General features: G+C 42.2%; 1 protein-coding gene across 2 annotated transcripts in view; it reads right to left on the bottom strand.

The window, feature by feature from the left end:
• Positions 1 to 993: 993 nt before the first annotated feature.
• megf11 (multiple EGF-like-domains 11) overlaps positions 994 to 15,292 on the bottom strand; it is an 81,585-nt gene continuing 67,286 nt past the window's right edge. The window contains exons 15-26 of one of the 2 annotated variants that reach the window (XM_059335507.1): positions 13,284 to 13,430; positions 11,036 to 11,170; positions 8,469 to 8,597; positions 7,790 to 7,918; positions 7,061 to 7,189; positions 6,753 to 6,881; positions 6,413 to 6,649; positions 4,129 to 4,298; positions 3,957 to 4,020; positions 2,287 to 2,331; positions 1,427 to 1,633; positions 994 to 1,172 (exon numbers count right to left, since the gene is read on the bottom strand). In XM_059335507.1, the coding sequence (XP_059191490.1) occupies positions 994 to 1,172; positions 1,427 to 1,633; positions 2,287 to 2,331; positions 3,957 to 4,020; positions 4,129 to 4,298; positions 6,413 to 6,649; positions 6,753 to 6,881; positions 7,061 to 7,189; positions 7,790 to 7,918; positions 8,469 to 8,597; positions 11,036 to 11,170; positions 13,284 to 13,430 (1,700 nt within the window). The remainder of the gene's footprint in view (positions 1,173 to 1,426; positions 1,634 to 2,286; positions 2,332 to 3,956; positions 4,021 to 4,128; positions 4,299 to 6,412; positions 6,650 to 6,752; positions 6,882 to 7,060; positions 7,190 to 7,789; positions 7,919 to 8,468; positions 8,598 to 11,035; positions 11,171 to 13,283; positions 13,431 to 15,292) is intronic. The other variant, XM_059335506.1, reaches the window with a different exon arrangement.

Here is a 15,292-nt window from a genome sequence, read left to right as displayed (position 1 = left end):
CCAATATTTAAAAAAAATGTAAACTAAGACATTTGCAAGAAAAATGCTTTCACATAGAAAACAACACAATATCTGATCACTTCATCAGTGTTGGGAGGAGAAAATCCAAACTTGAGACCTATTGTAAGTGTTTCTCTTAGTAATGCCATAATGCTTAAACACTGGTGACCTGATGTGTCTCAGATACACCGGGCCTCGTTAACACTGCAACGTAAAGAAGCTCTTGAGTTACAGACAGGGATCACCTTAGTGTTAACTGTGTGATCTTTACTGGATAACAGTGAATAAAGAACCATTACAATATTTTACTATTTATCCATGCTTGGCTCACTCTCTGCTTGGTTTCTGTGTAACGTTTAGAAGAGAGAGTGCTTTACTATTTGACTTTACTTCACCTCAGGGCATAAGATCATAATCTCTTCATGTCAGCTGCACACAGTGACAATTCATAAACTCTGATGTCTGTATGTAATAAATCCTCACCTGCTTTGAAAATGGTCAAGGTTGCTATACCTTCCATCCTGTGGAGATAATCACTTCTGTTTAGGGGGCGTTATAAACACTTGGCTGCCCTTGAATAGTAAACCTATATCATGGGCTATAAATGAGCGTGAGGATAGCTCTCTCCCTGTAAATAATCTGTCCACCCAATCCATGTATGCTGCCCTTAGCGCTGTTTGGAACCATTATGTTCCACTTCAGGAGGTCCATAAAGAGGCTGGGCAGCAGTTTGAGTGATCAGTCCTATAAGAAAATAAAATGGGTGAATGGTCGCTGGTGTGTGGGACACTCTTTCCTCCCCTCCCTCCTTCAGGGCCACAGAAAGAGTGCAAGAGAGCAGGGTCCAGAAGAGCTGTGGCTGTCCCTCCATCTCAACATCTCAGTGTCTAATTGAACACGCTCGGAGACAGAGGGAGGGCCGCTTGTTGAAAGTTGGCTGGAACGTTGCCTTGATGCTGGCGCCCTGTCAGAGCCGAGTAGAGGGTGTGCCTTCTAGAGCAGGGAGCTGGGGCTTTCTGGGGGTGGCGGGGGGGTTGTGTGTGTGGGGCTGTGACGCATGGGCAGTATGTCATAGTGGCTGGGGATATGGCTGCTGCGGGGAAGGTCATAGGGGCTCTGGGAGAAGCCAGTGGCCATTCCGTTGGGTCCCTGCAGGACACTCACCGTTGGCTCTGTGACAGTTTAGGAAAGAAGGAAGGAAAAAGTAGGAGAGGTACGTGAGAAACACTGAGGCTGAAGAGTGGCAGGCATAGGCTGAGGAAAAAAAGGATAAAGGAGAGGTGCATGCAATAAGGGAGGCAGCTCACATTTCCCCTTATCAAGGCTTACAAAGTCTGTACAGGCTCACAGTAGGGGACATGACCAGAGAGGCTATAAGCTGCAGGACCCTGCTGAGCTCCACACACCAGAGCAACAACGCACTCACCAACATCATAGACATTCCTGCTCGCACTGCCCAGGAGGGTGGCAGTGCCTCCAAAGGGCACTTCACGGTGGGAGGGGGACTTCATCTCCACATAGCTGCTCTCTGTGTGCTTGCAAGCCAGCCCTGGTGGGTCTCTAATGGTGGCGTATGGATTCTCACTATTCAGGGAGCAGGAGCTGTTGCTGCACATGGAGCCCTTGATGTAATCTGCAGCAGCCGCAAGACAAGGACACATTCAGCATCAACAAATGATCGTCACTGACTTATTGCAGCGGTATTAATGCTAGACTCTGATATAACCACTAAAATTTAAATAGACATCAGAGAATGGCGATGAAAATCATTGCCATTCTGTAGAAGTTGTACTTCTTTTGTCTGCGACAGGTGACTAATGGCGGTATATAGTAATCAGAGTACAAAGGGGAGAGAGTGGAAGGCTCATCTCATCCATAACAGTCTCATCAGTCTGATAAGAGGCCTCATTAGAGACCGCAGCAAAGCTCCTTCAGACCACTCTCCACACCCCTGGGTCCCTCACATTCACCACTGACTGCACAGTGTGGGAGACAAAATGACGTATCGGGCACGGAGCCATAGAGAGCAATTATCGCTGGAACAAAACCTCAGCCCACCATGATCTTGTCCAAAGTGCAGAGAATTTTCACATAAATCACGGCGAATATACGGATATGGGATTTGGGGTCAGAGAGTCTCACAGGGGAATAGAAACCAAATGGGGAAATTGATACATTGGATGTTGACCATAAAGGGATTTTGTTATATTGGTGCTGGTGAAGCTAAACAGGATTCCACATGCAGTATGCCTGCCCACACACACACACACACAATTAATGATTTACCTTTTTTGGAGCCCCTCTGTGTCGTTGTTTCCCCCTGTTGAACATCTGTAACAAATGTCAAAACATGAAAGTCAAAAATCCCATATGAATTCCCTCAATGCGTGAGGGCTGACAGGAAATATCTCATTAAAGGTGCAATGCAGTACGTCGTTGTTAGGAAGAATATGAGAAATGTGAATGTGAGGAATTGCTGGATGTTTCATCTGCTTGCTATCACATTCCCCCAAGGCTTACAAGGTTATATAATCAACTGTGGTCATATTGTGGGGATATTTGCCAAAAAACAACACACATCATGAAGAGAGGACAGGCCTGTTCAAGGCGACATCAGTCTTTCATTTGGATACAGCAGGATGAACATCCAAGACCTTTTTGAGAGGGACTTGTCATTGTGATTGATCTGCTCTGTGCTTCAACACAAAATGAAAATGTGCAGATCAGGATATCTAACTTTAGTCCAGCATGCCCAAGAATATTAAGATATTAAGATTTTTGCATGTAGCTTAGCAGTAAAGAGCAGTGACTGCACTACACAAGCCACAATCTATGATGAATAAATAATCTAAGCAACACTTTACTTTAACCCCACCTATTCTGCATTAATAAAAATCTGCATAAACATTTAATACATTGTATATACCACACTAAAGTGTAGTTGTGCACAGATATGGACATCTTAAAGCATCTTAAGCCACCAGACTTTTACCTTGCAGAACACGGGAGTTGCTGGTCTACCGCTGCCTCGATCAGTTTGTTTGTTTGTGTTATTGTGTGACTGTTTGGATTGACTAAAGTCACACTATAATACAAACAAACTAATAGATCAAGGCAGCAGCAGAACAGCAACTCCTCTGTTCTGCAAAATAAAATGATTGTTTTTCTCAATGGAGTCTGGTGGCTTTGGAGAAAGCATAGATTACTGCTTCAATTCTCCCTACGTGAACTTAATCAGGGCACTCTGATGTCATGGCAAAGTGGTAAAACATTCTAAATATAGTACACTTAAACTGCCCCCGTCCACAGCAGTACATTGCTTAGCTTCCATGCCGGTACTCATGCCAGCTTCTCCAATCTGGGGGCGTGCCAACTGCCATCTACTGTAGATAATACACTGACTATGAGTTAGTAGCGCAAACAACTGTGCTTCAAAAAATCTGAACTATGCCTTAAATAAATACTTATATCTGCTTTCAACTACACTGTAGTGTATGCAATGTCTTAAATGTTATGTACTGTTCATAAGTGTTAAAAGATAGGTATTTGAACCAGAGAATTAAACTATTATTAAGTCATTTTTTCGTCACGCTTACATTTCTATAATTCACAGCCCAGAAGTGCAGTATCTGACTCAGAGTAAGCCATCACAGAGAAATGTGCCACTGGGGGAAGTGAAAGAGGACTAATGAGCTCACAGTGACCCCTATTCACCTCCTCACCGCAGCTTTTTCTGTCCCGCCTGCATAGCTTATCAAAATCAGAGCAAAGGTTATGTCTAACAAGAAACCCTGGTTCATCTTCATTCACAGCAGGGTAGCTGTGTCCAGGCTGGTGCTTATATGAAGTCTGTGCTAATGACACATGTGCCTTTGCCCTTGAAGTGATGATTCTTTAAAGTTCAAAAATTCAGGCTGTATGTGGAGTATCATAGGAAGGAGGAGGGGTGAACTGACCGAGGTCATTGAGGTTGCAGTAGGCTCGCCATTCTGAGCCGTTTCGGCTTTTCAGAGTGCTTGACTGAAAGAAAGAGCAGAGTTTGGGGTTGTGTTTATACTGTAGTATATTATTGTATTGATTATATTGTATGTTAAGTTTTATGTGAATGAGCATGGAGGGTGGCCGTACTTTGAGGGTCAGAGTGCCATCCAGGTTGCTGGAGATGGTTGAGACGACATTACACTGTGCCACGGTGTGATAACTGGGGTTGGAGAAGCACTGGCCGCTGCTGGTGCTGCTGCCCTGGCTCTGATTGACCTCAGCAGCACTGGTCCTCATCGCTACAGTACTGCCACACTCTGTGGGTTTAAACAAGGTTGAGAATGAAATTTAAGTATTTGTGTATCAATATCTTTGTCTTCAAAGTACTGACATGCATGACGTTTTTACCATTCATTCCAGTTTTTGCCAATAATAAATCAAGATTGATCAGACTAAAAGTCTGATGATGGTGCAACTAATGATCATTTTCATTATTGATAAATCAGTGTATTATCTCCCAGTTTCCCAGATCCCAAAGTGACATTTTGAAAATGCTTGTTTTGAATAACCAACACACCAAAACCAACTACAAATTCACCCATAAAGTTGGAATAAATCATGTTTTACCTCTTTCCATGAAATGATGTGTGATTTATTGTTGACGGATAGTGTATATCTTCTCAAAGCTTTATTAGGGCCTCGGGGCAATCGCACCGAGCACTACTGTTATACTGTGGATTTTTTCTTCTTCCTCTTCCGGACGCAATTTCGTCCCGCTACTAGTCCTACAACTTGAAGAGTTGCAGGACAAATTATATATCAAAACGTGCAGTTGGGTCGGGATCGGTGTGCTATTACTTTTCTCTACAGAATACTAATTTTTCACGACGTAAGTCGCGAACAACTGCCCAAAATTTTGCATTGAAATGAATGGGACGGCCGACAAAAAATGAGTGAAAAAGAACAATAATTAGAGATTTTTAAACTTCTCCCGCATAATTTCACCTAGAGACTCCATTTAAACTTTAAACAGTAGACACAAGTCTTGTGTATCGGTGTATTAATCCACATTTCGATAGGTCACATAGTTTTTTTTATCAATCCCTGTTCAATGAGCATGATCATTTTTGGAGAAATTCTGAGATTATAATGGGTGTGTATTGCACGAAATGTTCGTGTCACAGTGTGTGACATCATCGCCAGAGTGTAGAGGGAGAAAATAAATTGTCAAAAAATAAATTTGAAAACTGCGCTCCAGGCCGCAAATTCCACTCTACAGAGATAATCTATACATAGAAACGTAGGAAAATTTGTCTTCTCACTCACAATCCTCTGGTAAAGCTGTCAGAGTTATAGTTTGGGCGTAGGACGCACAGATGCGCCACCAACATGCACCAACAGCCTCATTGGCTCCCACATTAAAAACGCAGGAAGATTTCTAACAAAAGGGAGATGGAACAGTTTTTTTAGATCGCTCCAACAAAGCTATTTTTTCATTTTTCTTAAAAAAAAACATATGTAGACGTTCAGGAAGAACTCAGGATGCTCAAAGTGAAGTCGGATCAATGATAGGTATTATGGTTTTGCCAAAAATGCTTTCTGTTCGAGGCCAGAAATTCCAGTCTGCTGTCACTGAGCCGGAACAGGTGCCAGTTAATTCTGATTGCTTTGATCTGATTGCCTTTGATCTTTGATGTGATTACAGTTACAGATACACACACACATGTGCGTAAGCGCGCACACTCCTCACACATGCATACATATGCTTCAAACACACACACAGGTAACTTTATGCGACACACACACACACACACACACACACACACAAAAACTCTGTTAAAGGGCATAGTTTGAAATCTCTGAAGAATCTCATCATAGTGTACACATAGCGGCAGTAGCCCCCGTGGCCCTTTCAGAATTTCCCCAGAGGAAATTTTCTAGTTAATCAATGTCTTCCAAAAATATCACAATGAAAATGAAACCACAATTAGCAGAGGAATGTGTCTAAAAAAAAAAAAAAGATTCCAACATTATGGGTGACCGTGTACATTGAGTTCAATATCATATAAGACAAACAAAAGCAGCATATAATGTTGATTGCAATGTGTTGGTCATTTTATAAACATTTTGCCATGTATGAAAATTTGTTTTATCTCTGTACAAACCCGACAATGTGCCTTAGATTGTTTTCGAAGGAGACTTGCATTTTTTTTTATTTCTTTTGAGACCATATTCCACCCAAGCAACAAGACCTCCATAAGATGAATCAGCAAATCTTCTCATTTCTCATGATATTTTTGCATGAGAAATGAATTGTCTTTGCTCACCGAAACAATTATTTTCCTAATCATTGTAGCTCTACATTTGTGCATAGTATGCAGCATTTGTTCTTAGTAAGCAAATATTCTGAGTAGTCTCTTGAGCATCTTACCAGACAGGGAGTAGTCTGTGCTGGTGATGTGCATTGCCTGTGTGTAGGACACACTGGGCTGGATTTCATGACCTTTGTCCCTCTGCCTCTGTCTGTACCACACAAATAGACTGAGCATGGCCATGATGATGAGGAGCAGAAAGATGATGCCCATGACAGCCCCAGCAGACTGGCGCTCCGAACCTCGTGCGGGGCTAATCTTAGTGTACGGGTTCAGCTCCTCCATCATCAGAGCTGCTACAGAGTAAACACAGAAAGTGGATTATTTAAACACTGTGTACACATCTGTGTTTGAGTGATAACATAGTGGAGAGTGTTGATCATCTCGATCCCCTCTCACCTTGATCACAACGGATGCCTTTATATCCGGGGCTGCAGTAGCACGTTCCAGTCACATAGTCACAGGTAGCATTGTTCAGGCACTCACACAGCTGTTGGCATCCATATCCAAATGTACCAGCAGGACACTCTGCATGGGAGAGAGGTGCATTACTACATCCATCAAAATTAAAGCACTTAGAGAGGGTGGGAGCCAAAGTGTTTATAAAACACACACACACACACACACACACACACACACACACACACACACACACTCATCTACGAGATAATTTTGCTCAGTGCTAAAATGTGTTGGGCCTACTCAACTCTGCTCACAGCTCGTCCCAATGAAACCTGTTCGGCAAGCACACTGGCCAGTGATGTGGTCACAGTCTGCGCCGTTTTGGCAGCGGCAGACATCAGAGCAGTCCCTGCCATAGAACCCTGAAGGACAGCCTGGGACGGAGATGTATAAAATGTTGTGGTGGGAGGGGTGGAGAAAACAAAGAGAGGGGAAGACAATGTAAAGAGTCAAGGTCATATTGCAGAGCAACAGGGAAATCAATACTATTCATGTCTCTGCAGCATATTCAATAAAGGACAATGTGAGTGAAGGGAAATGAAACATTTCCTGCTTCAGCAGAAACTCTGGTTATGCTGTTAACATGACATAGAGGTGGAACTAAAGAAGGGGACAACTGGAATTTATGTGAGAAAAAAAGGAAAACAATTCAAACTAAAGCCATTTCCATGCACAAGAGCAGAAGCGTGACACTACAAAAAAAGACCCTTGGGGTGATAGATAATGGAATTCAAATTAGTTGACTGATGTTGATGATGTGCACTATCTCTGGGTGAATGACTGGAATGTATAATTGGCAAATTAATGAAGTGACCATTAGTGGTATGTTGATGTTTTTCTTTCTTTAAAAAAATTGTAAATGTAAACCTATTATCATTCAGTTGCCCAAGATGTTCGCTTGTCATCTGCTGCAGTTCTGTTTGACTGCCAGTAGATGACACTGTGTGTCTACTAACTGGATGGCAGAGACTCACGCTGTGTGCAGTAGAGTCCGGTCCAGCCGGGGCTGCACCTGCACTCCCCATCGTAGGCACTGCACTGGGCTCCGTTGTGACAGTTACACGAGTTGAGACAATCAGGGCCCCAGTGCCCAGAGGGACAGGCTGCAGATGCCAGAGACACAGTCAAGCTCATGGTCATACACCCTCCAACACATAATCTGTGGCCTATGCATGCATACGTGAAGCACATAACAAATGTTTGGGGAAATGCCTCCACACATTAAAATATCTCACAGTATCTTAACACAGATCCTTAATAATACGCATGTATAGTATGTGTCAAGTTGAATGATCCAAAGTAAAGCACGTGTAATGTAACATCCATCTGATCATACGTTTTTTTTTTACTTTAAGTAGTCAATGCAATAAAAACTCCCACATCAATTTCCCATGGCATGACGGCTCAAAGCTCTGCTAATGATCTTTGGCCTACAGCACTGTAAATCAAAGAGCATAATGTATTACAACAATCATTTAAGCAAGCTATCAGTTTTACATCAGCTGGGGCCGAGGGTAGCTCTTGGAATGCGTAGGGTCATGAAAATGATTAATGTGAGTGAAGGTAAATGTGAGGGAGAAATTAGGAGTGTAAAAAGACAATGAGAGGGGAAACACAGCCAATCACATACAGGATGAAGGAAAGGAGCCATACCCTGAGAGCAATCCTCTCCTATCCAACCTGGGAAGCATTGGCAGGAGCCATCGATGGGGTTGCAGGTGCCGTTGTTGGTACAGAGGCAGATCTCAGCACAAACCCTCCCATACCTGCCACTTGGACAGACTGCAAAACACAAAAAAACACAAAATTACTTCCCTAAACAACCCTGATCTGCATATTATCACTTACATGCAAAGACGAGTAAAATCCATTAACATTATGACATCAAACTTGGACACATAATTGTGATTTATACAAACAAACTCAATCTGTGAAAGGTTGTGTAAACATATTTCTCTAATGGATAATATTGTTCTATTTGAGTGGACATGAAGTGAAGTGATCTGTTTAAACAAAAGGAGGAGTCAATCACTGCCTCCAGTGGCACAACTGCCCCATTTCCATTCACTAGAGTGGAATGAGTGATGTGCCACAGAATTAAAATAGACCATGTACACAGACCACTGTATACATTTTTTATGAAATTAATATTTCAATGCTCTCCGGCACTCTTCAATAAAAGATCTCATTTCCAATGAAACTTCCATTGTGTTTTCTTGTTGGCCCGGGAGACAAATTGAACCAAGGTGTATCTAACCATCAGGATCACGGAGCTGCAGCACCAGCAGATACATCAGAGGTCTCATATAAAGAGAATAGCCCAGCGTTAGAAATATCAGATAAGGTGGCTGGCTGTGAAAGAAATGGGTCTGACTCAGTTTCATATGGGGTGATTTTAATGATTACATTTCAACTGGCTTTCCCCTCTTCTTGAGAGCTCTTTCAAGCTCCTTCAAGCAGGTTGTCATTAGGCCATGTGGTTGTTTCCACCATACTGCTGCTTCTGGGGATTGGAGCCCCAACACACCAGGAGAGCTTCATTAGACTGGGACTTTGTGTGCTGGACAGAGGACAAGTGAGGACGCCATTGGGGCTCAACAAGAGGAGAATGTGCATGTTGTTGGCCACCTTTGTCCCCCGTCGCTTCACGCCTGCTCACCGGTAATTATAGTCCAAACAAATTAGGGCTCTGTTTTTTCTTTTTCCTTCAGCTATTAAACTTTTATTTGTAAGACATTGCTCAAAGCCACGACAGAGAATCCAAAAGTTCTCTAGTGCTTTTCTGTGAGTTTTTTTTTTTAAAGGGAGGGAATCATTAGGAGCAAATTCTATAGTATGCTTATGTGCTGATTTCTTTTCTCAACTGCATCTTACAGCCAGTGAGGAACCACTGACAAGAAAAATATCTCTGGTCACATAAACTGTCACACTTTTGAGTCTGTATTTGAACAAACTAGCTAGCTCATATTTTGAGCGCAATTGATTTGCCAAAACACAAAATAAACAGGGTTCAATATGTATTTATCTGAAATAATTATTGTTTTTCCTCTGAATATTCTACAGTTATCACAATTTTGTTATCATGAATTATTTTGGCCACAATAAACATTTAGTGAAAATCTGATATTGTGACATCCCTTATTTAATAGATGAGAGTGAGGAGAGAAAAAACTTTATGATATGACATGCCAACCCAAATATTTTTTATGTAGTTAACTTTACAAGTTTCTTTTCTAACTGTTTGGAGCTTCAATACACCTGCCATACTACAAAGCAACTGACTATCATCATAAAACACTTCTTTTTAAAATAACACATTTATGATATTGTCAACACATTATATGGTAATTACAAATATTCCAACACTGAATTGTTGACATGCACGTTAGATGTGCTAAAATCACTCATTAAAGTGCAACATCCTAATCAAACACATCCGAGGCTATAATAAGGACCTGTATAGAAATAAGGATGTTTTCTGCCAACAAGATCCTCCTATGTGAGTGAAACAACATTGTTGAGGCACTTCACAAAGAAAAAGTTTGCCTGGCTGCCTTGAAATTAAATTTAACAAGATGACGTCTGTTCTGCATGTGTTGTTGCTTTGACTTTGTATATACATGAAAAGCAATTTACATGCAGCTCTCTTTGCAGCATTAGGCAGAGGGACAGCAACATTTACTTGACGTGTTCTTTGTCTAAAAAAAGTGGGTCTCAGCAGTATTCAGGATTCAGTTGAAGGTTGTTTTTTTCTCTTTTTGGTCTGGGGTGCACTGATAATAGCCATTATTTAAAGTTTCAAGGCTAAGATGCCAGTGGGAGAGGCAGCAGGTCATCCGTTTGATCTTATTAGAGCCACTGAGCACAGCAAGGACGGTAGGGAAACGTACAGGTGTCCTCATAAAATGCTGTGGCACAAGGACTCTATTTCACATATAGATAAGATATTATTAGATATTGTAGGCAGAGGCACATAATAACTTAACACTGTATCATTTTTACTTCCAATGTATCATGCATTATTAAATTGCTTCCTTTATAATCAGTGTTATTTCTGAACCATTTTTGTATTTCCTGTGAAGACAAAATGTCAGGTATTTTCAGATATAAACTGTACTTACTGTTTTCCAGCAGGAACGACTAAAAACTTCACAGTGAATGAATCTGACAGTAAGTGAAACAGCAGGAAAAGGTCAAAAGGGACAGAGAAGGCTACTTGCCTTGGTTGCACAGAGAACCAGCAAAGCCGGACAGGCACTCACAGTGGCCCGTGACATGATGGCACGGCCCGGTGCTGTGCACACACTGCGGACACGACTGGCTGCAGCGATGTCCGTAGAACCCCGGAGAGCAGACTGCAGCCGGCAGAGCGCGGCAGGAGAGGAGAGGGAGTCAGTCGACCACATTGGACGGAACAAGAGGTATATAATAAGGAAACAGGCCATGACAAGAGTGATCAGGGGAGTACAGAAAAATCAGGGATGGAAGAATTAAAGCAGAAAAGACAAGAAGAGACAGCAAAGGGAGAGAGAAAGCAGAAAAGTCAGTCTTTATTTTAATCACTCCCATTTCTTCTGCTGCCAGACATGGAGTAGTAAAATAGTTAAGAGAATTGTGAAAGTCTGTTTTATGTCAAGTTTTGATGATCTATAAATGTCAGGGAACACACAACTGTGCATTAATATTGCAGATTTTATTGAAAGAATGTGGACCATTAAGATATTCAAATGGCGGTATAAAAGGTAATTACACAAGCATTTTATATAAAGAGCATTAACTATGCACCATGAGGAGAGACTGCAGTTTATATTTAAAATATATTTTCATTTCAGCACAGTGAGAGTCTTAAGAAGCTATGATATGTTTCTATTCTCAACTATGGTGATTTAGTTAGATTCTAACTGCAATAATCACCATCCTCAGGAGACAGTCAGGTATTTCCAAAATAAGAAATCTTTTAGGAATTGACTAAAGCAGCCTTGGTTGTTGTTTGACAACCATGCAATGTTAAAATTACCCCATGGGTTTTGATTTCATTTAAAGTGCCAGGTGCGATACACCTTTATCGCCCTCTGGAGAAGCATGTAATCCTCCAATTAAAGTTTCAACAGGAAAAACAGCAAAACTGCAGTTATGAGGTTTTCACCTGATGAGAACATTATCTGTGTAAACATTGAATTTGGAGCAGTAATAACTTCCTCTCTCACACACGCACACACGCACACGCACACACACACACACACACACACACACACACACACACACAGAGGGTGCGGGAGCTTGTTTAAGTCTCTGTCTTAGATTCCACTCAAATTGATGTTTACAGGTTTGTGACTGTGAATTTCACTCCCAATCAGTGAGCTCATCACTTGAGAGCGGCCCCAGACAGACCCCATTCAGAAAACCATGCTAGCACTCTCCGTGAGCATGCCCTCTGATGAGCCTTGGGCGAGGACTGAGACTCTCCCACTGTGAGTTAGTTGTTGAGGACAGGGCAGGGGGATGAGGAGCGTGTGTGTGTTGCTGTCGGGGTAAAGACACTGTGATTAAGTGATAGCAGTGATGAAGGGTTTACACTCAAGCAGTTATGACCGACGAAAACTAAGTGCTTCTCCTCAGCCGGCTCACCCTTCAACAATTCTGCAAAAGATCAAAGCAAGGTCAATACTGTGATGGAGTTTGTTACAGTGGCGCTCTAAGGCTCGTGCCGCTATTACTTAAAGCCCCAGTGAGATGGATGTGTCCATTGTGGTTTGTAAACATAACATTAAAACTTGGCCAGATGACACCAGACCCGCATGCCCTCTGAACCCAGGGTGGAAGCAAACTCCAGATTCACTCGTTTTGGGATGAGCGTTGTCACCTCATTATATATGCATTTTTTTTTCTTTTGGCACAGTGTCCATCAGTTTCATAGTTTCCTCTTGAATGCATGTTTCCAATCTGGCCAATCTCGTCTGTAATGCATAATAATATTGTCATTACTCGATGCCTTTATGTCATTATGTTATACACCATCTGTGCATATTTAACCTCTTCTATTGATGCATGGACATTAGTCTGTACCATTTTTAATGTACTATTTTGTCTTTTAATTTTATTTTTTTTAAATTGCATATCTGTATATTGACGTGTAACTTTGCTTGGCCAGGTCACCATTGAAAAAAATTGATTTTATTGCATTTGGTTTAATCTTGTTAAATAATGGTTAAATTCAACATAATAATAATTAAATAAATACAATTTTAAAGACCTTGTCTACATTTTTACCTTGTCCAGTCCCACACAGTGCATGGACTGACACCTAGAAATGTCACAAAATGTCACTAAATGAAAAGAAGGGGCAGGGTCTGTGCAGTGTCTATAATATTTATTTATTGTTATTTATTTTAAAGGAAAAACTACTTTATTCTGCCAGTAAATGTTTGGATAAAGAAAGGTTCCTTGGAAAAAAAGAAGGAGGCTTACTTCTTTTGCAGGACGTCCCTCTGTAGCCAGGTGCACACACACATGCCCCGTCCTCTGGGGAGCAGGATCCTCCATTCTGACAGGAACAGCTGACTGAACAGTTGGGTCCCCAGAAGCCTTGTGGGCACACATTATCACAGTGGATTCCTGCAGGAACATTACACGAATATTCAGCGAATGCACACTAAGAAGGCAAAAACTGGTAGGCTGAAATATTCTAAATAGCCTGCCATCTGTAAAAACACATCATCAAAGGACAGCATTCACAATGGCTGATCACACTGGATATGTGGAGGGTTATTCACCCAGCATGGGTACTCAATTGATTTCAGAGCTGAATTAAGAAGCTGCTGTTTGGAGTGTGTTATTTTTTTTAGTTCAGCCCATCCTTTCAGGCTCTGTTTCTCCTTTCCAAATGCATTTTATTTTTGATCTGACTGGGGCTCCCTGCCAGTGCACTGTGTTGATTAACAGGGTTGGGTCTCCAGAGAGGCCCAGCTTGTCTCCCATTCTCTTTCAGCAAAGCTGGGGTAGTGTACAGAGCCGAAGGGAAGTACTCAGGCTACAAGAGTGCAGTCTGGAAGTGTCACTGTGTGTTTGGTGCAGCTCCAACCAACAAACGCAAAACACTGCATCCATACAGTGCTCTCACTGTGCACATGAATGCATTAGCACATCCGTAAAAAGCAGCTCGTTTTCTCTCAATAATACCCATGACTTCAAAAAACTAGCAAAATCACATGTACTGTACATACACGCAGGCTCATAATATAAAATATATCGGAGTGAACACTAAGGCACACATGCACACTTAAAGTCACAGACACACACACACACACACACACACACACACACAAAAACTCTGCAACCTTTCAAGCACCAGCCCTTAGTTCGAAGCCTCATTTGAAATTTTCTTTGAGTGAGAATATCTGAGAATGGTGTGGCCATTAAAGCAGCATTAGTGCAGTACCTTTGAATTAAACCTGGGCTAAACTCTGGGGACTAATGTTATACAGGAACCAGGGCGCCTTAGGGCTGCAACGGAGGAGTAAAAGGAGAGGAAATGTTAGTGCTGATGAGGAGGGGGCATGGTAGCAGTGATTTAGTCGGAGGCCCAGCCATGGACATCAAAAGGAGGGCAAGGCTTGTGCAAGTGTGTTTGAGGTTCTGCTAGGCCAGGCAGAAAAAAACTGTGACTGCCTTTACTGTCAGAAAATGAATGCAGACAGAGCATCATACTTTTCAGTCTAATGGTGACAAACAGAGGGGCTTTGGATGCCTAGTGAGAGAGAAGAAGAAAGAGTGAGAGAAGCCAGAACTGAAGCGTCTTCAAAGGAGGCTTTTCACTGAGAAGTGCCAGAGGTCCCACTATCCAATTTGTACAGAGTGAGCAGAGAAAAGCAAACCTCCCTCTCCCTCTTTAAGTCTCTCTCTCTCAGTGCGTGTAAACACACACTCACATTACCTGCTCGATGACATGGAATGTCTTCAGAAATAAAAGGTGAAGTCCTATTTAACAGGGTCTAGCTTGAAGCCCCTGCATCAAGTGTCCAGTCACAGCACTCTTTTACATCTTTGCAGGCTGATGTCAGGCTTACGACAGTTCAGCAACAACTGTGTGGGTCACAAACGACTTAGACACACACACTCCTAGACTCAAGCTTCTTGACGTTTTACGCAAAACCCAGAGTTAAACAAACAGCAAGTTGACAGCAAAGAAGGATGCCATACCAACTCTGGAGCTAGCATGCTCAGTGATATGACAGAGTTTGCAGGGAAAAAATAGCTCCAGTGTTTCTGTAAATAGCCATTTTATTCCATCCTGGACTCAGTCCTGTGACAAAAGCCACATCTTCCTCTCTCTAGGTGCTCCTTCCTTCAGAGAGCCCATTGTCAAGGCTCTACGATTCAAATACGTATGTGTGTGTGTTTGTCCAGCCTGATGGGCTGCACGCTGCCCCCAGCCTTGCACCCCGGTGACTCAATTAAGGCTGACAGATGGTCCCGAC

The sequence above is a fragment of the Centropristis striata genome, chromosome 6, assembly GCF_030273125.1.
Source record: "Centropristis striata isolate RG_2023a ecotype Rhode Island chromosome 6, C.striata_1.0, whole genome shotgun sequence".
NCBI lineage: Eukaryota > Metazoa > Chordata > Actinopteri > Perciformes > Serranidae > Centropristis > Centropristis striata.
Note: the sequence above shows the minus strand (reverse complement) of the source record. Positions and strands in the feature narration are given on the sequence as shown.